This window comes from Pundamilia nyererei, unplaced genomic scaffold, assembly GCF_000239375.1.
Source record: "Pundamilia nyererei isolate P.nyererei 1_Seehausen unplaced genomic scaffold, PunNye1.0 scaffold00049, whole genome shotgun sequence".
Lineage (NCBI taxonomy): Eukaryota > Metazoa > Chordata > Actinopteri > Cichliformes > Cichlidae > Pundamilia > Pundamilia nyererei.
Window position 1 is genome coordinate 1803167 of NW_005187450.1, and position 25882 is coordinate 1829048.

The 25882-nt window shown below is 39.9% G+C and overlaps 4 protein-coding genes across 4 annotated transcripts in view; 3 read left to right on the top strand and 1 right to left on the bottom strand.

Moving 5' to 3' along the window:
• Positions 1–8366: 8366 nt before the first annotated feature.
• Positions 8367–12310, top strand: ttll9 (tubulin tyrosine ligase-like family, member 9). Its single transcript, XM_005732949.1, has 14 exons — positions 8367–8527; positions 8952–8983; positions 9051–9146; positions 9301–9412; positions 9509–9694; positions 9835–9903; positions 9986–10076; positions 10234–10274; positions 10360–10447; positions 10711–10769; positions 10890–11086; positions 11488–11601; positions 11811–11935; positions 12026–12310. The coding sequence occupies exons 1-14, from the start codon at positions 8513–8515 to the stop codon at positions 12094–12096; spliced, it is 1296 nt and encodes a 431-aa protein (XP_005733006.1). The 5' UTR covers positions 8367–8512; the 3' UTR covers positions 12097–12310.
• Positions 12311–12474: 164 nt separating this feature from the next.
• fam217ba (family with sequence similarity 217 member Ba) lies at positions 12475–16338 on the bottom strand. The gene is made up of 4 exons (XM_005732950.1): positions 15816–16338; positions 15604–15703; positions 15393–15457; positions 12475–15302 (listed from the first exon to the last, which is right to left on the bottom strand). Exons 1-4 carry the CDS (start codon positions 15920–15922, stop codon positions 13868–13870), a joined length of 1707 nt encoding a protein of 568 aa, XP_005733007.1. The 5' UTR covers positions 15923–16338; the 3' UTR covers positions 12475–13867.
• Positions 16339–16373: 35 nt separating this feature from the next.
• Positions 16374–18296, top strand: ppp1r3da (protein phosphatase 1, regulatory subunit 3Da). Its single transcript, XM_005732951.2, has 2 exons — positions 16374–16806; positions 17046–18296. Exon 2 carries the CDS (start codon positions 17074–17076, stop codon positions 17965–17967), a length of 894 nt encoding a protein of 297 aa, XP_005733008.1. The 5' UTR covers positions 16374–16806; positions 17046–17073; the 3' UTR covers positions 17968–18296.
• Positions 18297–20586: 2290 nt separating this feature from the next.
• The window catches only part of sycp2 (synaptonemal complex protein 2), a 17352-nt gene continuing 12056 nt past the window's right edge, over positions 20587–25882 (top strand). The window contains exons 1-9 of the mRNA XM_013910790.1: positions 20587–20610; positions 20715–20855; positions 22939–23037; positions 23350–23496; positions 23708–23761; positions 24140–24226; positions 24984–25080; positions 25500–25546; positions 25798–25848. Of these exons, the coding sequence (XP_013766244.1) occupies positions 20587–20610; positions 20715–20855; positions 22939–23037; positions 23350–23496; positions 23708–23761; positions 24140–24226; positions 24984–25080; positions 25500–25546; positions 25798–25848 (747 nt within the window). The remainder of the gene's footprint in view (positions 20611–20714; positions 20856–22938; positions 23038–23349; positions 23497–23707; positions 23762–24139; positions 24227–24983; positions 25081–25499; positions 25547–25797; positions 25849–25882) is intronic.

Below are 25882 nucleotides of genomic sequence, written 5' to 3' on the forward strand. Positions count from 1 at the left end.
GTCGCTTTGCCTTCTAAGACATGCGGGACTTCGGAGGGTACACGCCCACACCTCTCCTAGCACCCACCTTCTGTCAGATGCAGCAGCAGTGTATGTATTTACATATATGCCTATTCATACTTATTTATTTAATGCTTTTACTCGTTTTTACTGGACACCTTTATGAATAAATCAATGAATGAATATTAATACTCTTGAATAGTAATGCTCTTATAACCCATAAAAAGGTATTGCTCAGTGATGGATAAAAGAGACAAACGTGGTCTTGATAGTGAAATAAGTCCTTCAGCTGCACTAGTCAGTGCTGTCCTGTTGCCACTGACTGGCGCATATTATCCATAAGTTGAGGGTATGAACTCAACACACAGAGACCCCACCCCAACTAGGAGACTGAAGCCAGGAGCTTTCTTGGTGTGCTGCCCAGAACCACTTATCACTTTTTGCTATTTTCAAGTTTATAGTACAACTGATTTAAACAAACCCACTTCTAGGGCCATCTTGGTGTTGCTGCCACACAGGAAGTGTATTTCCCCCTTGATAGGCCTTTTAATTTTATGGGTAGAGCTTGTTATTAAGTCAGCTGTAAACACTTTTTTAATATATAAATATCATTAAAGTCAGTGTTTTAATTCATTCAAGCCTATTTATGATTTCATTTTAGTATATTTAACGTGTGTGTGGTTAGCATTGTCACCTCACAACTAGAAGATCATGGGCTCAAATCCACCTGCCACCCAAGGATTGAGTTCCTATGTTCTAAGTTGTTTCTGACTTTCTCCCACAGTCCAAAGACACACATGTTAAGTTGACTGACAATTCTAAATTGTCTGTAGATGTGAGCGTGAAGGATTGTCTGTCTTTCAGTGTTTACACTGCAATAGACTGGAGACCTGTGTAGGTTGCAATTTTTTTTTTACACAGCTTTCCTTCTGTGCATTTTTGCAAAAAATGAGTTACAAGTAAAAAGATTTGCCTTTGAATTTAGCAATTTCCTCTCAACTTCCAGACCAGATAAACGGTTTATGCTAGAGTTGCTGGTGTTTGGCGTGCAAATAAAGTAAACTTAGCAGTTTGCAAACGACCTGGGACACCATACAAAACTGGATCAGTTACGTGGCCACCACCTATCAAGAACACAAGCCAGAATGAAGAGACTTGGAAGAGACAGCCAAAGCAACAAAGGTGTTTTACACAGGAATGTTGTTGACTGATCCAATTAATCATCAGAACTTGTCTGGTGATGAATGTAAGACAAACATATCAAGCATTTAGTGACTGATTTACAACCAAATCGAAAATATCAGTCATATCTCAGTGAGAGCCAGTTCCAGCCCAGCTCTGAACAATGAGGGAGGAATAAGTTACATTTCTAAGTCATGAAGTAGTAATAGACACATGGAACTAACACTGAAAATTCAAGCGGCAGCATAAATCAAGAAAGCAGCCAGGGGTGGGGTGGGGGGGGGGGGGGGGGGGGGGGGGGGGGGGGGGGTGCCATTACTGATGTACATCACATACAGAAATAGTCAGTTAAGATGTTGGATGCTGAAAAATTGCAAACCCAACCAAATCAACCCCACAGACCACAAAGGGTTTGTGAATGAGGGTGCTCAAGTGAATAAAAACAAACATATCTCGCTGAGCCTCCAACTCCAATTTCCTTTCAGCTGGCTTTCCATCTTGAGGCAGCGATCATTCATGAGCAAACCTGCTAATATCTTCATAGTTTCTTAAACATTACGGTGTGTATCAATGTTGTTTTGTATTGTTCAGTTTCTTTCTATCATATAAACAATACACAGATGATTCATTTAGGAAAAAGAGAGAAAAAAAAAAGGAAATACAAAATAAAGCAAAACACACTCCAGGATCACTTCACCTGTTCTGAATCAGATTACATATCAAAAAGGAGCGCAAAGAAATGCTCATTTCTCAAATATGGAAGTGCTTTTTTCCTATTTGCAGAAATAGCTGTCTAAAAATAAACTATAAGATAAAGTGTAGATTATGATTAGGCTTGATTTAAAAGTTCTTCCTGGAATTGGTGTCATTAAACCTAGAAAATGCATCCACATTTATATGAACACTACTGAAAAACTTACTTAGATACATTGGTGTAATGATCCAAAGTATATAATGTTTACCTTCTAATTCTCTGGATAGTCTGCATTAAGTATTCTGGATTAGAACTTTCCTACTGAAGCATCCAAGCAAACTTAAATCTGTCTGACTCTTGAGTGCCCTCTGGTTCCTTCCCAAATTCCCCAAGGCTAAGGTTTTGTGCCATATCCCAGTTCTCTGGCACAATCCCCAAGCTGGGAAACAGAAAGAATTCCAGATTAATTAAGACCATATTCTGTTTTCTTTTTCCTGACCAGTGTTATGGAGACAGAAAGCTATCAGAAAACTGAACATGTGGTTTAGGAGTCACATAATGTACCCATGATTTCAAGGTATCATTTTGGGTTTTCTGTGAAGGATCTCTGCAATCTTGTGGATGAATCTGATGTTGCACTCTGGCTTCATGATGCTGATTATGTACCAAGAACTAGGCAGTCAAAACAGAATAAGCAAGTTACAAAATCTCCTTGGATACCTTGGTTTGGCATAGCTGATCATGGATATTAAACTGAAGCTGTGGAGTGTGAAACCTAATAGCAGGCCTTATTTAATTAAACTTTTCTAATTTTACTCATGAAACATAACAGTCTATTACCAATACCATTCTAAAAATCCACCCCGAACCTACCCCGTTTTCCCAATTGGAAATTTCTGTTATTTCCCAAATTGTTGTAGCAATTGTAAATAATACATCTATTTTCTCTTCGCTTTGACTCAAGAAATCATGCATATAGTTACATATTATAACACGTGTATTCTTATGTTCACTTTCAGCCTGCCAAAAGTGTTTATTATAGCTGTGCTTTTGGCAGAGGGAATCTCTTTGCAGCACATTCTAGCCTGACCTGGGAGACATGAGGGAGCATAATACATTAAAGAAGCATTCCAGCTAACACTTTGTCCTGTTTTTCTTGCCCTCTTATGTTTTATTAGAAAACATTTTGTGTGTGCTAAATCTGGGGATTTCCACGCTCATTATCCTGTGGAGCTCCTAAGGTAAGGAGTGGAAAAAACAATAAACAGGTGGTATTAAGATGGATAGGGATATGTAAGCCTATTGAAATGAATCTGATGAACTCATGTAAAATGAGCGGTGGTTAGCACTATCATCTCACAACAGGGAGGTTCTTTTATAGATTTAAGGGCCTTTCAAGGGTTTCTCCCAGTGCATGGATATCCCTGGAGCGCTCTGGTTTTGCACCCACAGCCCAAAGACATGCATGTTATGTTAACTGGTGAATCTTTAGCCATATGTGTGAGAAAACTGACAAGTAATTTGTGACAATCCTTAAAACTCCCTGAAAAGCCTTCAGCTGATCCAAAATGCTGCAGTGGGAATACTGACAGGAACTAGAAATAGAGAGAATATTTCTCCCATATTGGCTTCTCTTCATTGGCTCCCTGTTAAATTCAGAATCAAGTTTAAGAATCAAGTCTAAGAGGGGTCTTGAATCCCCAAAGACCTCATAGTACCACGTTACCCTAGAAGAGCACTTCAGGCTCAAACTGGTGGCTTACTTTGGGTTCCTAGATTCTTTAAAAGTAGAATGGGAGGTAGAGCCTTCATTGTTCTGTGGAACCATCTCTCAGTTTGAATTCGGGAGAAAGACGCCCTCTTTACTTTTAAGATTAGACCTAAAACCTTCCTTTTGGCGAACGCTTATAGTTAGACCTGGATAAGGTGACCCTGAATCCTCCCTTAGTTATGTTGCTATAACCCTAGGCTACGAGGGGCTTCCATTGATCTACTGTTTCTTGTTCACTCACCTTTTTCTCTCTATGTGCTTATCCTGCCCTCACGACACGTGACCATGTGAAGCTAGACAGCAAGCGAACAAAATAGAGATCTTCCACACAAGGCTTGCTTTTCTTGCTTTTAATGAAGATCCTTTAAAGCCTTATCTCTCTCAAGGCTTCTCCTTGCTATTTCTTATTTGTAATTGAAATATACAGAAAATGAAAATAAATTGCTAGCTAATACACATCTTAATGACAAACTTAGCCTAGCTTAACACGTGCGTTACATTAGCATCGCAGTTCACTCCAGGTAAACACATATAAAGGTTGTTTCTGAACATATTAATACTCCAAAGACGAACGTTTCCCAAGGTACAAGCGTGTAGGGCACTCTTAGCGTGTACATGAACTCGTTCACTCTTTTAATACTGCCGAAGCACTTTTCACAGCATTAACGGAGAAAACACGTCAAAGATGTGCGAATAATCAGAGCGCTCCCTCGCTCCCGTTTCCGCACGTACAATACAAAGATTGCTTGTGATAACGATGTCTCACTCTGAGCAAATTTCGAACCCAGACATTTTAACAGTTTTTAGCATGAGTTACTTATAATATTTCTTAACTTTGAACTTATTTATCACTTTGCTTATGTAACTTAATCAGACTATGCATTAACTATTGACTTCTGACCAAAAGGCATAACAGTGCTTATGTACTCTGCATTTAATTATTAGCTATTATTAATGTCTGGTTCACTTCCACGGGGTAATTTTTGTCCTGTGTCTCTCCCATCACCTCTGACCGGTCATGGTGACTTACTTAAGATGTTTCGTCTGGATGCAGACAAGGGTTTAAACCAATTTTTGTAAGACTCTGCAGAAATATGTATGGCTGTGCTGAACTTTCCATGAATGGAACATCCTTCCAAGGTGAGGATTATAACACTAAACACAGCAAGATAGCGCTCAAATGAGTAGCAGCTGATCCTGTCTACCCCAGAGATTTCCTGCTTTGCGGTATTGTTGTTGAAGAGCATATGGTTTACCATGACTGATGACTAGCACTTGCTGGAAATTGTATGACCTCCATGATGCTTCACATTAAGTTGGCGGTATTGTGGGTATGCAAAACCCACAGAGTGGTTGAATCAATATTGTCAAACTAAAACAGTCACAGAGGGCCTGTGAAAGAATGACCTAAATTTGAGATGACAGTTTAAATTGGAAAATAAAGTTGGAATTTAACTTTATATCCACAGAAGACACAGGGTGCACGTTTAAAAGAGAGAAACCCAAGTGGATTCACCCCCAAATACAATTTGCATTCCAAGACACTTGTGATGGAGCTGTTTTTTTTCTTGTTGCATAAAGACTTAAACATAAGCGGTTAGCCAAAATTACAGGCAACATGCATACAGCTACTATTGGAGACTGATAGAAAGTCTCTCTACAGTGAGTGCCAAACCAAAACTGTTGCACAGACACAAATGCAGGAAATGTGTTTCAGAATAAAAGCTTGCTGAAACACTGCCCTCTGATTGGCATCTACTGCTTAACTTATTATCAGGGATAAGGAAACAAAGTTTTTTGCACACACTGGGTTTTGAAAAGCAAGGAGAAAGAGTAAAGCTTGGATGTTTCTTAAGAAACACAAAGAACTAAAACGGACAACAGAACACTATAATTTAGTGTTGTTTAAAAACAGTAAGGTTGCTGGTTGTAGGAAAAATGTAAAAAGGTATTAGAAGTAACCTAAAGCAGGAAACATTGAAATCTTAGATGGCTCAAGTTTCATACAGCTTTCAGTATCTGCACTTACTTTTCACAGAGGAAGGTTGAAAACGCTAAATCATGTTCGCATTTCTATTTAAGCAATTTGTCAGTTTTCAGTCATCCTACATGTTAATTGCGGTATAATCACACTCTCATTTGTCTGTGAAGGTTCTCAGTCATCCAGGTCATCGTAGTCGAAGGAGCTTGCAAAGAAAAGCGTCTGGACTTCTTTAAGTTGCTTGAAGACGTTTCACCTCTCATCCGAGAAGCTTCTTCAGTTCTAAGGTCAAATGGTGGAGAGTCCCAGATATAAACCTAGTGGGAGTAACCCCCCACAGAGGGACAAAAGGACCCCCTGATGATCCTCTAATCGCCTGAGCCAAGGTGTGAAACTGGGTGTGGGTCCCAATCAGCCAGAGTTTCGGGTGTGTTCATTGTGAAACCTGGCCCCACCTTATCATGCGAATTCCTGAGGTCAGATGGCCCAGGATGTGAGTGGGCGTTAAGGCGTCTGGGAAGGGATCTCAAAACTGGATTATAGATGGCAGAGAGTTGGTGTCGTAAACCCCCGCCTCTGTTCAAAGATGGTCGCTCACAGTGGTAAGGTGGGGCCAGGTTTCACAATGAACACACCCGAAACTCTGGCTGATTGGGACCCACACCCAGTTTCACACATTGGCTCAGGCGATTAGAGGATCATCAGGGGGTCCTTTTGTCCCTCTGTGGGGGGTCTCTCCCACTAGGTTTATATCTGGGACTCTCCACCATTTGACCTTAGAACTGAAGAAGCTTCTCGGATGAGAGGTGAAACGTCTTCAAGCAACTTAAAGAAGTCCAGACGCTTTTCTTTGCAAGCTCCTTTGACCACACTCTCATTTAATTATTACACATGGCATGCACAGTCGGTCCGGGGTGCTCCAAATATTTATTGCCATTTGGAGACCAAATTAATACGTGCATGTTTTTACTTCTGTGCCTCAGCCAAGCAGATGAAGGTTAAAAGAAAACTGATGCCATTTTATAGCCATCTGTTTTGGATTTGAAACATAAGAAATTGCCATTTGAGCATATTTGATCTGGCCTTCATCTTTGTGATAAAAAAGGACCCAATAATTACAATAAAACTCATAATGGCTCACAGTCTAATGTGTTCCTTAAATCAGCTGTCATTTCAATGAGGCTTTGAGGCTGGGTTTTGGTTTAGCTTGAGTGCCATTCATTTTACAATTTGAGAGGTTATCAACATTCATCTTAAAGTCTTCTTAAATAGCCTGATCAGATTTTATTTACATATACATATAAGCCAGAGTCTAAAGTATGGATGATTGTTTGAGGTAACAAGTAATGTGCCAGTTTATTTAACTTTTCACAGAAATGTGAGTCCAGCATAAGCTCCCCTCACTTTGTTGACAGTACGCTGAAAAACAACAAATGTCAATGTTTTTGCAAACTGGCTATAGCTTAAAAATAGATACTTTCCACATAGCCTACTGTAACCCCAACCCACCACGGATTTGTTTAAATGAACATTAACAATAACCAAAGGATCAATGAGACTGTGGCAGCGGTGGACTCTGGCTCAGCTGCAATGGAGCGGTGGTACGGTAAGATCACGGGGCTGTGCCGGGAGGACGGAGAGGACAGGTGAGATGGATTACAACTAATGAACTCGGCCCCTTTCTAGTGCCCGGACTCAGGAAAGAGCGGTGTGCTTTCTGTGGGAAGAAGCTGGAAAATATATTCTGTGCCGAAGCAGTGGTGATGCTATATTTAAAAATAAAGGTGCTCAGAGTGTGTCACTTTGAGAACTTTTATTTTTAAAGGTGTGGGTGTTGAACACAGTGTGGGTCATATCACAGAGACATTAAAAAAATTCGAGGAAAGTAATGACCACTTAAATGAGCAGGCTTCAATCACAAAGAAAAATATGCATAATAGATACAATCCATGAATCCTCTGGTTGGTGTTTTGCTCTCTAATATTGTAGGTCTTTACTTTGCAGTGTATATGCACGATGAGGTGACTGTTATTGTTGGTTAGCGTTATATAAATTAAATCGAACTGAACTGAGCTCAATTAACCATTGACAGAGCATTGTGTTCTGACAATTTAAGAAGCAAGGGATTAAAGATCAATCCATAGTGATGACAGTTCACTAAATGCAATTCCTGTCTCTGGTTTTTATTAATGGCAGGATTATATATACACTAATAATGATAATAATAATAATTATAACAATAATATAGCAGTATTAGCTTCCATTTATATATTTGTTGACAGATAGATAATACAAATATGTAAATAATGCAATTACACATTAATTCATTTAATTTAGCAGGGAAAAATAAATAGTAAATGCTGTTAAACAAAATACTATTATTGATTAGCATATGCTACAAATGCACCATTTGGCCCACTCATTGGAGTTTTGGCGCCACTAAGTGGTGAATTGATAGAACAGATTCCTAATAATAAAGATAATAATGATTACTGTTTCCATCATTCTTTAGAAGCTTTTGTATGCCTGTTATTTTTTAATATGTTCTCCATATTATCGGGTTAACAAGCAGCTCATGAGACCCTGTCATAGATGCTGGTGAAAACCTCACATTATTATAACGTTTGTGAGCGTTTTGTGTCTCGTTACATGTCTCGCGCTTCTGCTTGAAAAATAAGTCTCCGTCTTCTACGGGAAGTACACTAGGACATTCTTCCGACAGTACGGGGCAAGGTTGCCATGGTAGCAGTTGTTAAACACTGTTGAACAGTAGCTAACTTTTGCTATTGTAGCCAGTATGCGTTACTTTCACGTGTTTTTAAAAATACTTTTGTAATAATAGTAATTTCGACAATTCCCTCTGTTTTTCGCGGTCAGGGCATCCATGTCAAAGTATAAGGTAAAAAGAAAGAAGCGACATTGTTCCCATAACAAAGATGTGGATGTGGCATTGCCTAGCTGCTAGAGTTATAACTTACTCACGGGATACACATGCTAATAATTTAATAATCAAAGCAGAAGAGTGCTGTTCAGCGTAGTATTCAGTTGTCTGAAAAACACACTCGTTGACCTTGGGTTATCCCAACTTTGTGGTGTTAAAACTGAAATAAAATAGTAACACATGAGAGCCACAAATTAGGAGGAAGTTGGGGTTAAGCAGCAATTTGCCAATTCTGAAAAATTGCTTATTGACAACATTTTTCAACATCTTACAACTTCACACTCAATTACCAATTAAGCTGGAAGTTGTCAAGTGTTTGTAAAGCTAACTTTTTTCACTCCTCACAGCCACTGAGTTCTTTTTGCTTCCTTTACCTTTACAGGCATATGGATACAAAGGCTCATATGAAGAGCGGTAAGTGTTGTTCGTAATTTGATTGTACATTTAAAAATACATGTACTGTGATGCAATGTTTCCTCAGGGAAGGAAGAAGCTGTGTGCGCTACAAATGTGGCCTGCCTTGTAACACCATACAGGATGTCTTGCACCAAAGACCAAACTGGATTGAAGTTAAAGAGTGAGTAGATTGATATTTTAGAAAGACTCTGTGGAATTATGTGCAGGATTGCATATATAGAAGGAAATCAGGAACATTCCCCAGAGAATGCTACACCAGGGATGGATGGCAGCGGTGTCTTTGATCCTGCAGCTTTCTTTTCTCCTCCTCACAGTGATGGTGAGTGGGACTTCAACTGGTGTGATGTGGGATGGCTGAGGGAGAATTTTGATCATACATACATGGAGGAGCACGTAAGGATAAACCACTTTCGCAACCATTATGAGGTGAGTTATCATCAGCCTGTGGTTTCATGTAACTGTTAAATGGACATTTTAGTGGTAAACAAGTCATTTCCTTTGTTTCTATGTTTTGCACTACAGCTGACTCGCAAAAATCTTATGGTGAAAAACCTCAAGAGATACCAGAAACAGCTTGAAAGGGAGGTTGGTCGCATAGAAGCATCCAACTGTGATTTTTTCCCTTGCACTTTTGCAATGCCCAGTGAGTATCATCTCTTTGTAGAGGAATTCAATCGAAGCCCTGGCAACACCTGGATCATGAAGCCGGTTAGTTAAAAAACAAGCAAAGAAAAAAACAAGTAAACAGGTGCAAAAACAACAAAAAAAAGTTTTTATGACCTCAGAAAGTAAAAATAAGTTATAACCATGCTGCTCCGATACCATGAAAATATATCTCTTTTGTCTAGGTTGGAAAATCTCAAGGCAAAGGCATTTTTCTGTTCAGAAAACTGAAAGACATCATAGAGTGGAAGAAGGTGGGGTTATGTAAAGAACTGGTTGTAAGTTAAACTGCTAAAAGGAGACATTTTGAGAGTCTGATTGATAATACTCACACAGGATGGTTCCCGCTCAGAGGAACAGAAGGACGGAGTTCAAGTGAAAAGCTATGTGGCACAGCGCTATATAGAGAACCCTTATTTAATCAATGGTAATGAGCATGCTAAAATAATACAATTTAATATAATTAATTTACAGTTTCATTTAACATACAATGAAAATTGACAATACTTTGTTTAGCAATGTTGACTGTTGTCGATGAGAAAATATCCTTGCTTCATTACCTTTTATGCTTTTTTCCCCAACAGGCAGAAAGTTTGATATGAGGGTCTATGTGCTGGTCACATCAGTATGTACTGATCCCTGTAGCTTGCATAGTTTTATATAAAATGAAAAATCTGCTGCATGTTAAAATCAGTTTGTCTCTCTTTCAGTATGTACCCCTGAAAGCCTGGCTGTATCGAGACGGCTTTGCGCGCTTCTCAGGCATTCGCTTTTCCCTCAGCAGTATTGATGACAAGTGTATCCCTTTTTCTACTATTGTTGTTGGGGGTTTTTTTGCATTAAATTGAATGCTGATACATTTACTAATATACATTTAGCCCTGGGTTATCAGCATAATAAATTTAGGCTCTGTCTAACGAATTGTCATGTAAAAATAAATTTTAAATAGCTCAGTTTGGCCACATTTCCGAGACTGTCACATCCTAATTTTTTTTTTTTTTTTTGCTTTTGTCCATGTTGAATCCCATCAGTAAAGTTTTCTCCTTAGCACCTATTTTCAGATATGCATCTCACCAATGTGTCTGTTCAAAAAACAGCACCTGACTATGATCACGAGAAGGTGTGTAATTCAGGAACCTCAAAGAAAAAGAGCTCATGTTACTTTTATGTTCTGAAACATGTCTGTTTTAAACAGCTTTTATCTCTTTATTGCTGCATTGTTTCATCCAACGATAAGCAGGGATGCAAGTGGCAGATGCAACAGCTTCGAAGATACCTGACTGCAAAACACGGCACAGAGATGGTAGAAACCCTGTTTAAAGAGATGGACAACATCTTTGTCCGCAGTCTGCAGAGTGTACAAAAGGTCATTATTAATGACAAACACTGCTTTGAGCTCTATGGTTATGACATACTACTGGATCAGAACCTCAAACCGTAAGTCTATAAACACATGCCAACACAGTGCACTATCATATTTACGTGTATTTCTAAACATACACTACTAAACCATGCATGTCTATGCTTAAGAATTTTTGGGTTTCTCAATGGCCTGAAAAAACTTGTATTACATATTTATAAAATAAAACTGAAATAAATACCTAAGGTAGGAGAATTCACTAGAAATGCATGAATAACCACAAACGAAATGCTCAGCATATCTGATAAGCTGAGAGCTGGGCCGTGCTAAATTACAGCGCACGGATTAATTAAAGCACCTCTGTCCACTGCAAATACTAGCCATCCTTAATGAACTGTCTGCTGTACTCATGGATTGGCCCACAGTGGCATGAAAGTAAATGTTTGCTGAACATAATCAACCCTTCATCTTTCCACAGGTGGTTAATTGAGGTGAATGCCTCTCCATCACACACGCCCAGCTGTCAGGAGGATTACGAGATGAAATGCAGACTGCTGGAAGACACTTTGAATGTTGTGGATATGGAGGGAAGGTAAAGACCTCATTCATATGTTTTTCCGTTTTGTCATTAGGGAGCAGAGTTCGAGGACTTCCCCTCCCTGCAGTCATTTTATATGGTCTGAGCCTGGATTATAGCACATTTAAAAGTTAAGAATGTGAGTGTGAAGAAGCACTTTTGAAAAGCTTACTTCCATTTCCTTTTTTTGCATACTGCGTTCTAATGGACTGTTTTCTCCTTAGGCTCACTGGGAAGGAGAAAAGAGTGGGTGGCTACGATCTCATGTGGAATGATGGTCCTGTCTACAGAGAGGATGCCAACCTACAAACATTTGGCAGCTCAGGTTTCACAGCCAACACACACCTAGGTAGCCTAAATGTGCTGCTCCTGGTTTTTTTTTCCTTTTCTTTTCGAGGCAACAGTAATTCCCATTCTAAGAACCTCTTCTTTGTTGCAGGGTGTGTAAACGACAGAGAGAAACAGCTTCGCCAGCTTCTAAAACCATTTCCATGCCAAAGGAAGGCATAATCAGATTGAGATTTTCTACTACAATGCTGCTACTCCAGTACTTAGTGTTAAAGATTGAATAATCAGGGTGGCATTGAGGGGTCTAATTAAGCGGCCAGCTATGGGGAAATACATTTCTAATGCTTTATACAGTTATCTGTGCAGATCTGATGCTTAAAATCTACTACAAACCATGTAACAACCCTACATTACATTCAACAAGAAATACACCAGTACAGAGGGTTTTTCTTTTGAATCCAATACTGTAATCAATGTGCTTGAATGGCAGCGTGTGTTTGCATGTTTGCATGCACAATGTCAATGACAAAAACACTTGTGAATCTGGCACCATTTCTTCAGGTGCTTCAAAGAATGACCAACAGACCAGTGCCGCTTGTGTGCAAAACATTTATTTCTATGCCTTACAAATACTCGCATTCAACATTGAGAAAATACTGTACATACCACAATCTTTCTGCGTGCATGTCGATGTAATGTACACATTTAGAACAACACTGCCACTCCAGGCCCCTTATCTATGGCTTTGATAGTTTACATAGATATTTAAGTTAAGAGGTGCAGTCAGAATAAGTAGCACATTTACATTGGTGTCGTGTTTTCATGAATCAAGTGCACATAGTAATCACAAGAAACAGATAAAATACTCATGTAAACACAGTGTCCTACAGACGTCAAGTATGGGATATGGAGGTGATATGTAGAACATTACAGCTTAGTAGCTATGATCCTCTGAACTTCCATTGAATCCTGGGAATGACACAAAGTTACATTCAGCTCTTTTTCTTTGCGTTTTTGTGTTTGTGCGTGACAGTGTAAACAGCAATGATGATGGGGGGAAAAAGAAGAAGAAGAAGAAGAAGAAGAAGAAGAAAGTACAAGTCAACCACAGCACTTCTGATAAATATAACTATGGCATATAAAATTTGGAAAAATATGCATTTACATTCGTAGCAAACATTACACCGTCTTCAATGATAGAAAGAGCTCAGCTCTATGCAAAATACAGTATATTATCATAACTACAATTCAAGCTGTTCAAACATGAAAAGCCCTTGTAACCAAAAATGTAAAACCATATCACAAATATATCTGGAACAGACCTCATTACTGCAGTACCCCACCACTTACTTTGCCTCCTTTTCACCTAAACTTGCTTTAACTCAAAATGTGTCTTAAAACATGGAGGCACCAAAGGAACAATAAAAAGCAACATTGAGGAAAAAAAATAAGAACATTGAAAACAAATACATTCCAACATTCAAAAATTGCACTGAAACAGCTATGGTCGTATTTGATGGTTGAAACATAGTGACCTCTGTTTATCTTCACTGTGGATTACTTATGCTGAAAACTGGCCAGCGGGACAGTAAATGCTTATTTTAACATTAGAGGATTACTGAGCAATGACTGTGCAGTGCAATAGTTTTACTTATTTATTTATTGTACACAAAAGCTTTACTTTTTTGAATAATAGCAGTGTTCAGGCTCATAGTGAGCCATATAACTATAACTGTACATTCGGAATTAAATGCAGCGTATATAGTTCTGCTCTATTTAAATGTCGAGTTATCTTTCCTGTTTATTTTCTGTATTCTAGCTGCACGATTGCTGATGGTTTCGACCTTTAAAGGCTGTACACCACTTACTGATTTAGCTGTACAACAGTTAGAACATGTTAGTATTACACAGTTTACACAGAAAGCAAGCATAGATTCAAGCTCCTGTACCGAGTAACCTCTAAGGAAAGCACTATATTGCAAGTCTACAGGGGTTACTTTGCGACAAAGTGCACATTTTTCATCTTGCCGCACTGCTTACTACTGACTGGGGCTTTGGGGAGAGAGGACAGGTCTTTAGCAGCTCTTTTCATGGCTGTTTTAGAGGCCTGGCCTACTGCCTCTGTCTTCTGCCAGTCCCTCTCCTCTTTCTTGGATGTCATGGTCTCTCTCTTACTTGCAGCAAAAGCACGTTTCTCTGCACCGGTTGCTTTCATGCCACCAGCCTCCTTTTTAACATCTGTCTCAGAGTTAGCTCTGACACGGCTTTTCCTCGCCTGACCTCTGCTGTTTGGGTTAGTGCCAGATTCCTGGGGTAGCTTACGGGCATTGCCTGCAGCCTGCATTTGCCTGTGGTGACTCTTTCCAGCTGAGGGGCTAACTGGGGTGTGAGCCCCTCCCACACTTCCACCTTGCCCTCCTGGGCTCCTACCTTCTGTGGAGGGAGCTCGGGTCTCACTGCTGCTCCTTTTTGTCGGTGCACTGGGTCTGGCTCTGCGCTCAAGCAGTGGGCTGAGTCGTGAGTGGCGCTGGTAGACATAAGCAGAGCAGCTTCCATTGCACAATGGGTAGCGAATGTGACAGTGAGGACAGACTGGAAGGCGGGAGACTTGGTGCTGGGTTGAGGCAGGTGATGGGGGGTTGTTGACAGGTGCAAATGGGAATGCTCGCTGGGTGTGCCGCAGCCCTTTTGGGGAGTTGAGTCGGGATGGTGGAGCTGTGTGAGGCCTAGGTTGATGAGCTGTAGTAGCAGAGGAGAAGCCCTGTGGCCTTGGGCGGCTCCCAGGCAGACGGCTGCTCTCTGCTTGCACCGTTTGAATCTGGAGCCACTCCAGCTGGAGGAGCTTCTCCAGGTACTTCTCTAAGGGCCCTACTGGCTTAGGCCGGGGGGCACCACGACCCTCTGTATGCAGAAACACTGCCAGCTGTCTCAGACTCCAACTGTTAAAGGGAGGAGGAAGAAAGTCTGGGTAACTGTAGCTGGGTTTCTCATTCTCATCTTCATCACCCACTGCCCCATGGGGTCCCGGAAAGTCTGGGGGAAAGTCGCTAGAGTTGATGATCTCTGCCCGGAGGTTGAGATGGGGAGGGGTACAGGGAGTGCATGGGGAGGGCAGAACTGGAAGCCTCTCAGAGTCCGACAGATCACTTGCACTGTCTGTGTCATCATCTTTGTGGTTGTAGTGCTGCTGGAGTGCCTCGGGGGTGGGAGCTGGGGAGTGCATCAGGGGCTGAGCCGGCACTTGCCGTACTCCTGATATCGGAGAGAGAGGCAGCGAGAGGGCTCGCCGATTTTTTCCCATCCCCCCACGGTTTTGCTGGAGCTCGCTGGTGCATTGGGACACACGTTGATTTTCTCGCTTTTCCTCCTTCCTGTGTGCATAAGATTGCTTGCGGAGCTGAGGTCTCAAATCCCCTTCTTCTTCGGGGCTGTAAGGAGACAGACGGGGAAAAGCTGTTGGGGATTTAGGGATTTACAAAGTAATCGCAAAGCATGCACACCCCCAACTCCACTCTTACCTGGACACTTTGCTTGTATTGCGTGTAGTGCAAGGCTTCACTCTGGCACCTTTTGATTGTGCACCCTGTAAAACAATCTCTCATTACTTCTGCTTTTTGTACACAGGTAGGAACTCATGAGGCAACACTATCTTGCTATCAAATAATAAAAATAATAATGACGTTGTATACATTTACATCCCTTTAATTTAGCAGGCTATCATTTACATACTCTGTGCACTGTTGTCACCGTGTCCTTATCTTGACCTGGTCCTGGGAGACCATTTTTCATTTGGCCCACAGATTTCTTCGTCTTGTTACCCTTCTTTGAACTGCAAAAACACAACACGGGTTTGTTAGGATCGCCTTCGCGTCAAGGATACAAATAAAACGAAAAAAAAGGGAAAAAAACGTGCAATACCCGTCAGCGTAAACGAGGCCTACCTGGTTACTGTCCCGCTATTTTCGGTATTTTTCACCCGAATCTTCTCTTTGGAAACGACGCGTTTCAGTGTCGTGGATGCTGTGCGCTCCTGCATGATGGGCCCCATATTGCAGCACAGTGGGGGATGATTGTTGCTTTCGAGTCCGATGCAGTTAGATCACACGGTAGCTAAAGAACCCAACCGACATCTCGGATCACATATTCCAGTCTGATAATTAGGCTAAAAACACCCATTTTCTCAAAAATGCTGCAGTGCATCGTGCGTAGATGTCAAGCGTCCCCTGTATCCGCAGGTTGAAACGCGTCCTCCTAATCTCCGTCGTATGGCCCCGCTGCTCGATCGCAGATCAGCTTTTATTTGAATCGCTTGCTGACAGCTGGCGCGTCTCCTTCCCCGATGTCGTCCTCATCACCATTACAAATGCGAGACGGTGACACGGCGCAAACGCTTTGTTTGGCTCGCCGTCCCAGTCAGATAGGTTTGTTTACCTGCTGCTGACTGGCTCGCCTGTTCGTGTCGAAGCGAGCGTCACCGGTGCATCATGGGAGTTGCAGTTAAAAGCGCGCTGGCTTCATTTTAAAGCGTTTGCTGAAGCCCCTTTTTTGCAGAGTCTTGCTTGCAGTCGATAAGCAAATGGAGTGCACAAGATGGGATCCGATGAGGACCGTGTCCCAGAGAAGGAGTTAAACAGCGTGAACTCGCACCCGCTTCATTTAAAGTACTCAATCACCCATGCGACGTCATTCTGGTCCGTGTGTAGTTTCCTGTTAACTGCGAGCACGTCAGCTGATCTGTATAGACCTCACGTTGAATGCATGTATGGGATGTTGGAGAGCGATGAAGGCAGTTAGCAGTTACAAATCAGGCTACGCGGTTGCAACCAATAACAGGCACTACACGCAGCACTGATAATACTACTCTACATGGAGGATCGAGATTGGGCTGCTTCCTACAGCTTATACGTGACTGACTCTTCGCATCTTCACATGGTGAGGTGATGTCAACGTCTGATTGCAGCAAGTGATGTTAAAGGCAGTTTCAGGAATACTGCAGTCATTTAGAGAGGCAGAAAAAGACCGTATGCATGCATGCGGGCACGTACTCCCCGAGTACACGCCCACTCTCTACTGTTTAAACGTCAAAGTTGCTCTTTTGAAAGTTGCTTCATGGCTTGTTGCATTTAGTAAGCTGATGCTGAAGCTTATGCTTTTACTTCCCAACTTTACAGGTGAACTGAACCCCTGTTCTCACCACACATGGATAAAGGGTGGTTTATTGGACTTGAGAGGATTCCTCCAGCACAGTCTGAACAGAGGAGGTCATGTGTTACTATTAACCTGACTGAAATGCTCCGGGCTGACAAGCCTAATGTGCAGAAGAAGCCAGTTCCAATCCGTCCCCCGAGCCCCAGAGTTTCATTCCCAAAACAACAGTTTCACCGCAGTCTCTCCTGTGAACCTACGCCTAAACCCATCATCCGTCAGCGGTCGCACTCGCTGCCTTCTGCCACTGACAAGAAGAAGCAGTGCAGAAGTGTTGGCGTACGGTTTGTTGACTCTTTGGGACTGGACCTGGAAGACGTCAAGATTTTTAAATCGGGAGAGGATCCACTTGTGCCCCATCATGTTACCTTTAGACTGTTGATGAGTGCAGAGATGGCAGATGGAAGGCATATGGAGATTTCTTTGCCATACCTGAAGCCAGCATTTGCCCAGCAACCTGGAGACCATCCAGGATTCCTGCATCGTCTCCATGAGCAGAAAGTTTGTCTTGAAAGAGTCTTGTGTTTTGAGTTGGGGGTCATCGGAATCACCCAAGTCCTCAATTTGGACTTTGAGAAAGATGTGACGGCTCGTTATTCTTTTACAGGATGGAAGAGTTGTGCAGAAGCTAAGGCCTCTTGGGTGTCCAGCATCACTAAGAACTGTGAGGGCAGAATGGGCCAAATCAGCTGCGATACATTTCGTTTTCATCTGCCTGTACCTCCATTCCTGCAACCAGAAGCAGTGTTAGAGTTTGCCATTCAGTACAAAGTCTGTGGTGCTGAGTACTGGGACAACAACAATGGAAAGAATTATAAATTAATTTGCAAGAACTACAAGCTCTCTGTGCCCAAAGAATGCGAGGATAGCATGGTGCACTTCACTTAGTTAGTATGCACACAAAAGGGAGAAGAGTTTGAGCATTAGAACACTTAATGATTACATGTAGCAATATCTATACAAAAAACACTCGGTAAACACATCTGTCAAGGCCGTTTGGGGTCATTTTTGCAATTTTTAACCAATCTGCATAAAAAATACGTTTTTGAGCGTGCTATAGCTTGCCATAAAATCCTTTGGGATTTGTCTTTTTGGGGGGTATTTTATGTGTAATGTTAATGGCAATAAGATAAAATGCACTGATGGAGGCATAACCACACACAGGAAACTGTTGATGCTCTTAGTAGTGCTGGCATAATAGCAGTTTGAATAAAACACACACACACACAAGTGCACTTACACCTGGTGCCAGCTTTACTGCCACTTGTATTTTTGTTTGTAAAAATTGCACTGAATTGTTATATTTTCCTAATAAACGTTGCACTTCAGTGTGGGAACATCCCATACAAAATTTTTGGGTTAAAATGAAATTAATGGACTTCACAGTCCAGGCTTTCTACCAGCTGGATGTTGGTCTTCTGGACCGGTTTGCTGAGTTTTTAGGATCTGTATTTGGAAGTCAAATGTTGTCAAAACATGCCATAGATACAGTGTACATGTCTCTCATGTGCTAAGCCATATTTAGCTTATGAAATGCAGGAGTCCTGCATCTCAAATGGGCTTGAAGATGCCTTTCTAAAAAAAAGCTGTTATGTATATTCCTAATTACAGAATACTCGAACAAACATATTTTGTAAATATTTCAGCTATAAGAGAATAAATGACTTTACTCTCAAGGGAAATGTAATGTTTTATATTTGCAAAAGTGGCAGATTCTAAGTAGCAGTAGGCCTACCACACTGTGAAAATACCCACTACCAGCTAAAATCCTGTATTCTAAATCTTACTTAGGTGTGAATATGCAAGTATTATCAGGAAACATGCTTCCTGATTGTGTTTTCCTTTTATATGTGTTGTTGTTGTTGAATTGCTGTTGCCCTGATACCTGTGTGTATTGCATTTCACTGCTGTAATGTTGAAAATGGGGCTAAGTTTAATTGCTGCTGCGTAGTTTATTGCAGAACAATGGGTTCTATAGGAAGATGTTAGTAGGGTTCCCCAAAAATTGATTCTGTTCATCTAGACGTAGCGTTTTCAGTTAGTAGTGTTGTTGTCTTGTCAGAAAAACAACCATGTTTTTAGCTTTGTAAGTTTTTTCTTTTCTTTTTTAAAGGTGTTTAAATACACTATGAGGACAAAAGTATTGGGTCGCATGTCTCACTCTTTGAATTCATGTGTATAAAACCAAGCATCTATAGCCATGTGTTCAAGCTTAGCAAACATTTGTAAAATAATTGGTAGGTTTGAAGAGCTCAATTTGAATTTGAGCGTTGTATTGTAATAGAATGCCACATTTTTAAAGAGTCATTTCCTGGAAATTTTTCCCACCTAGATATTCCAACATTAACCGTAAGAGGTATTTTTGAAAAGTGGAAGTATTTAGAAACCACAGCCACCCACGAAGTGGCAGACCATATAAAGTTACACACCGGGGTTGCTGAGACTTGAGGCACATGGTCCCTAAAAGCTGGCAACGCTCTGCTGACTCAGTAAGTGCAGAACTCCAAAACTCCTCTCGCACTAACATAACACCAGGCGCTTCTTGATATGGGTTTCATGGCCAAGCATCTCCTGTAGGTGTAGTTTATCAGGAAGATATCAAGTTAAAAATCACATGGGGAGGATAGTATAACTGGACAGAAAGGCAAGATCCTGAAAAGTAACTGATAAATAAAGCAGTCAGACAACTGTAGTAGAAAAGAAAGTTTAAAAATGTGAACAAAATTAAGTACAAATACTTACAGTTTACCCTTTAATATTACTTACTATACCGCAAAACAGAAAAAAAAAATCTAAACATGGTTCTCTTGTCCCTGGTGAATAAGCAGATCTATTTCAAATCAATCAGACTAAAGAGCTGCTGAGCAACAGTGCCTGTATACAGGATTTTTTAAAAATGTATTTAATGTTGTCTTACTGTATTATGAACGGAGTCGACAGTTCCGGCTGGACGTAAACCCTCTCGCGCGTGCGCAAAGAATGCAAAGACTTCGCGCGCGTTGTGGGGATCAACTGAAAAACTTAAAATAAGAAGCAACCTGTCATGTCCTCTTTTTGTGCCAAATTTGACAGCACAGTAAGTAGAGCTGTGTATATAATATTATCTCCCTAAGGTATGTAGTAATCCCGGGCTAGCTGATGGTTATGGTCTGAAATTATTGTTGGCTCGGAGAAAGTTTAGCTTCTATTAGCATCAAAGTTAAGCTAGCTAACTTCAATAAAGCCTGATTAGGTCATAAAGGTTAGCAGCATATCTCATGACATAGCTCAGATTGCATGTACTGCAATACATTTATATAAAGCATCTCATGTAGGCTCATGTGAAGATAACAGATAACTTAGTGTTTAGCGTTTTGATGGCAAATTAATTAAACTTCTGAAAATTACATGTCAATACATAATTTATATAAAGTGAGGTCTTTTAAGATAGGCCTATGATTGGTAGGTTTATGTCTGCTGTTTTTGTTTACAGTCAATTTAAAGAGGCTAAAACCTTTTCTCACAAGGATGGCACCTGCACAGAACACTCAGGTGGGAATGCATACACTTTCTCCCTTTGTAAATATTCCTATCACTTAATTAATCAATATTCAGGCCTAATGGTGAAAAGTAAATTGTATACTTCAACCTTTTAGTTGGAGCACATAATCAGTGAGGCGGTAAAGTCCGGAGATGTCCGAGCACTGGATGTGTTCTTGCAGAGGGAGATTTATGAAGAGACTCCCATGAAATGCTCTCAACAGTTTCTCAGCAAATTGGATAAACTTATCTGCAGGGTGAGATAAAACTCAAAACACCCAGTTACACAATATGATGCTGCGTTATCAGTGGAATTAATGAAACCATATTTATGTTCCATAGGGTTTGGTTCAAAAAGACCCCAAATTGGCCAGTCTGGGATTTGCCAGTCTTTACAAGTGTGGAAAACACCTAATACTACCTGGTGGTGACCAAGGACTTTTGGGGTTAATAGCACAGGGTCTAATAAAAAAGATGAGTACACACGTAATAATACATAAAGGTACATACTATGTGGGTTCTGTAAACTTATGTAGTCTGATTGAACCCTTTTTTGTGCAGATGGTGGAGTGGTTTGAAAAATGCAGACAACTGTGGATTCAGTGTGGGCTGCAGTGGGATGAGAACTTAATAAACCTCTCTGAAGACTTTTTAAATGCTTTAACGGTGAGCTAACTTCTAATAAGAAACACACTTTGTAAAGTCAACTGTTTCAGTATTCTTAATTTGGTTTGTTTTTACTTTCTCTATGTTAAAGGTAGTTCATCAGGCATGCGAAGAGGGTATGGATGTACATATCTCTATGTACTGTAGATAATGACATCTTTTTATACTGTTTAAAAAAGTGAATCGGGACATATTTAAGTGTAAGATGGATAAGAGTTTCTAACTTTAAAGAGGTTTCTAATAAGTTTACAGCAATTTAATGATGACTCTGTATACAAGAAGAAAGTATTGACTTTGTCTGCTATACCATGTTTTATTTAATTTTTGCAGGGACATACAAAATCACTGAGTCCTTTCTGTATCCTATTGGCCAGTTGGCTGTTGACCCTAGAATCTACGTCCTGATCCAGAAAGAGGTTTACAATAGTTTTTCTAATTTTTTTTAGAGTAACACTGAACCTGAAAGACCTCTGTTTGGTACAGCTGATTAACTGCCTAATAATGTTTTAACAGGCGATTCGGAAATTCAACTTAATTCTGGATAAAATCCCAGTGGAACTTAAAAAAGACACGAAGATCCTAATGTCACAAGAGGCCTCTGATATCATGTATGTCAGTAGTTCTCTTAAATGATTATTAACATTAAATGTAATACAATTGGAAACATGAATGATCACAATCAAGAATGAATTACCACATTTACTAATTATTAAGAAGTAGATTGCTCATTTGATTACAGGATCAAACTGGCTGATCATATAATGGATGTTGGTGGTAAGCTTTCTTTATACATTTCTCTTTACCCAGAATTACTATTAAAAATAAAATATGTAAAACACTGTTTCTGTTTCCCCCTCAGACTATGACTTTCAGTCATCCTTGATGGAGGCATTGTGCAGAATGGCCACAACTGACCAGAGGAAGGAACTTGCATATAAATGGTTCAGAATGAGCCTTGTGGCCAGTGCATTTGCCAAAATACGTGATTCTGAATTTGAGACGGTAACATTAGTCTGTTTTGGTTTATTTTATATTTGCTTTTGATTTTTGATGTACTGGTGCTGTTGCTGATGTTGTTTATGCTGAAAGGCTGCATAAAATTGAATGCAAGTGTGTGTGATTTCAGGCTTGTCGTACGTTTCTAAACATGGTGAATGGGATGCAGGGAGACAAGAGAAGGTACATACATAACAGAGCTCAGTGCTATACAACACATGTGGTTTCATTTGTAACTTTCATTCTAAACCTGAGTTAATATGAATTTTCATATGTTTGTCTATTTCTCTAAGAATATTGCATTTTACAAACTCTTTCGCCAAGCTCTTTTAATAAAAATCTCTAATTACATTCTGTATTTGGGCCATTTTGACTGGAAAGATTTACTGAAAGTTCTGATGACACAATTCTTTGTGCACTGTAGGGTGTATTCCTACCCTTGTTTGGAAGCTTATCTGGACAGCAGTGAGGTCAGTATCAACAGGGATTCTGTTCTAAAATGTGAAAAACAAAACTGAATTTGAAACAACTCAGTTATTAATTGTCTGAACACACATAAGGTATCTCTCACCACACAGTCCTAGTCTGTTTAATCTAATAACAGCTTATGTCCAAATTCATGCTGTATTGTTAATACTATAAGTTGCTGTTATAATAAGGTTGTGGTTATGTTGTCAGCTGCTGATGCCCTCAGATGAGAAACTTGAGGAATTCTGGATTGACTTCAACCTCGGCAGCCACAGCATCTCTTTTTACTTCTCCTTGGCTGATGAAGAGGTACAGATACCTCAAATCAGTAATATACACACATATACAATATACATAGTAATATACACATTAAAAAATCTCAACTTTTGCTTAGTACAGTCAACATCTGCTTAACAAACTTTGGTTTACCCTCGAAGGATAGCCACTGGGAAACTATATGTCTCAATGAGCATGAAGTCCAAAGCTACACTGTAAAAGGTAATGTATACACAAAGGCCAATGCATTTGTGCCTGCTCGCATTCACTGAATTTTTATTTGCATGCGACTTTGCCATTTCGTATAAGTATTTGCTCTAATAAAAAATTTCTTAATGTCCAGAGGAGGGTAAGAGGCAGGTCTTGCAGATCAAGCTGTCAGAGGTGGTCATTGTTGGTGCAGCTGAAGGATCCACTCTTACGATCCATTTCAGCTCCTCACTGGACATCCTGCAGGCTGTGCAAAATGTCTATGAACACAGCAAAAATAAAGTAGAGTCTATCTGTCTTTACTGAATTTTCTTGCTACACCACAATAGATACATGACAAGTAAATTCTAAGGTATACATTAATGTTAAAAAGACTTTCACACCAAGTGGAAAAGTCTATATTTTCCACTGATAGAATGGGGCTCCAAACAGAAGCTAAACTGTGGTCATGATGAATTTAAGTATTTGGATTAAGACTTTCTTCTTCCGTCAGGGCTCATCTGTAGTGAAAGCTACAGCTAGATCTTTAATGGAGAACAACACTCAGGTAAACATTGGTTTGTCAACGTAATGCTCTTATTGTACTTCTGTAATAATTAGTTGTCATCTCAGATTCCAGTGTTTATTAAACTGTCAATATTTGAGCTGGAGTTGGGTTTAAATGGTAAATTGACTGGTTCCTATAGCGCTTTTGTCCTCGGATTCTCAAAGCGCTTTATGCTTCAGTGCTTTCTGTATCTTCTCCAAGGACATTTGCTAGTGTAATATATTGAAATGTATAATATTTATTATTAATTTAAATCGAAATTATAATGGGTGCAAGCTTTTCTGTGTGGGTTTTTTTATTCATGTGGTTTTATTGTATCAGAAATCTTTTGTTAATGTCTAAAAAGATTTTTCATCCTGTATGTTCATCTTTTTTTAGGTTGTTCCAGAGAGCCAGGTGTCTCTTGGTGAAAGTGAAAAAAGTACTGTCAACTACGTTTTACCTGCTACAGCTGAACCAGCACAGGTAGAGATTTAAATTGTAAATTACAGACAGTTTAGACTAGACAGGAAAATGGAGTGGGAGCAGGGGCATACCATGATTGATATCAACATAAAGTTAAGTCAGTGAAGGCAGTGTTTTAGCTTACTTTACAGAAGTGTGCATATTTTTCCTGGTATTTCTGGGTATGAACAAAATTCTGCTTTATAAATGAAACCCCACTGAAAACGGTTAAAATACTAGCTGCTTCTAGAGATATGCAGGAAAATCCCTGTAATGTGTATAATATTATTTAATGTAGCAATGCAACACATACAGCACATGCAACTACCTGCAAAATAAGAAGGAAAGCAGAAAAAGATCAGTTCAGAGAAAACGAATGAGTCAAAACACAAGTTGGAAGTTAACGAAGATTGATACAACAAACAATTCCTCAGCTAAAGCCAGTATTTGCAAATATTTATTCATTTATTAATATAAATGCTAACAGCTACACTCTAACATCTTTTTTAAGGCTGGCATCAGTTATATAATGAAAGTGTAAGACAACTCTTGGTTGTGATACTTCAATAGAAAGGCACACCTGAAACTTAACAGCAGAGGGAGCACACAAGCCACCAAATAAATATTGAGCAGTATTTTCCTCACCATGGATTAAACACTAAATTCCTCTTAAACACAGAAGTTATTCTGTAAAGACTTCTGTGTTATTATTGATGTGAAATAAAATCTACAAAACAGACCATCATAAAGATTTATAGACATCTGATTTTCCCTCCAGGTGGTCACCCCAGCCAAGATGAAGATTTCTGAGGCCACTGCCGTTTTTAGCAGCGGCGGAGCTGGAAGTGTGCATCGTTCCTTCTCTCTTGCATCAAGTAGGTGACAGTACAAAGTGTGAAGAACTGCAGCCACACCAATTCCAGCAATTGTACTAAGTTACAGGCTTTATTTTATTGGTGAGAGAAATAAATGGGCTACATCACAAGAATAAACATAATCACAAAAACAACTAAATATACAAGTTGTGAAAGAAGACAAAAAGAACACCCTATACAAGTAATTTTTGCTTTTTTTTAATAGACTGTATTATAACTCTTTAGAGTATGGATAGAGTAAACATGTAAAGATACTAGAGCTGAATCAGATTCCTCATGTCCTTTGGGGTTAGTTTAGTTCGTATGTAAATACTAAGTAGTTATTATGTGTCCAGTTGTTTCATTTGTGCTCAGTTGTATCATTCTCAACCACTGAATAAATCCTGAATGAGTATGATATTTTTTGTCCTCCTTTTTAGACACTCCAGCCAATGGCATTGGAACAGAAAAGTCACCTCTTGAAGTGGTTAGTTCACATATCACCACTGTTAAGAACTGCAGTCATAGCAGCTACTCTTTAATGTATTCAGTATTAAGTTTTAGTTATACTCTGATTATATTGCTTTATACTGTAAGTCCTTGCATACCGCACAAATAGTGTAAAGTAAATGTTCATGTTTTTGTAATGTGTACTGTTTAGCCAAGTTAGGAGTAGTTATACACCAGGTCCAGGAAATTCAGTTATTCAGTTACTATCGATGTGATGCATCTCTACAGAGCACAGCCTCTAAACCGGCCATCGAGAATAAAGGTGACAAATACAAAAAGGTACAGTCTATCTATAAATGATTAAATTTTTTAA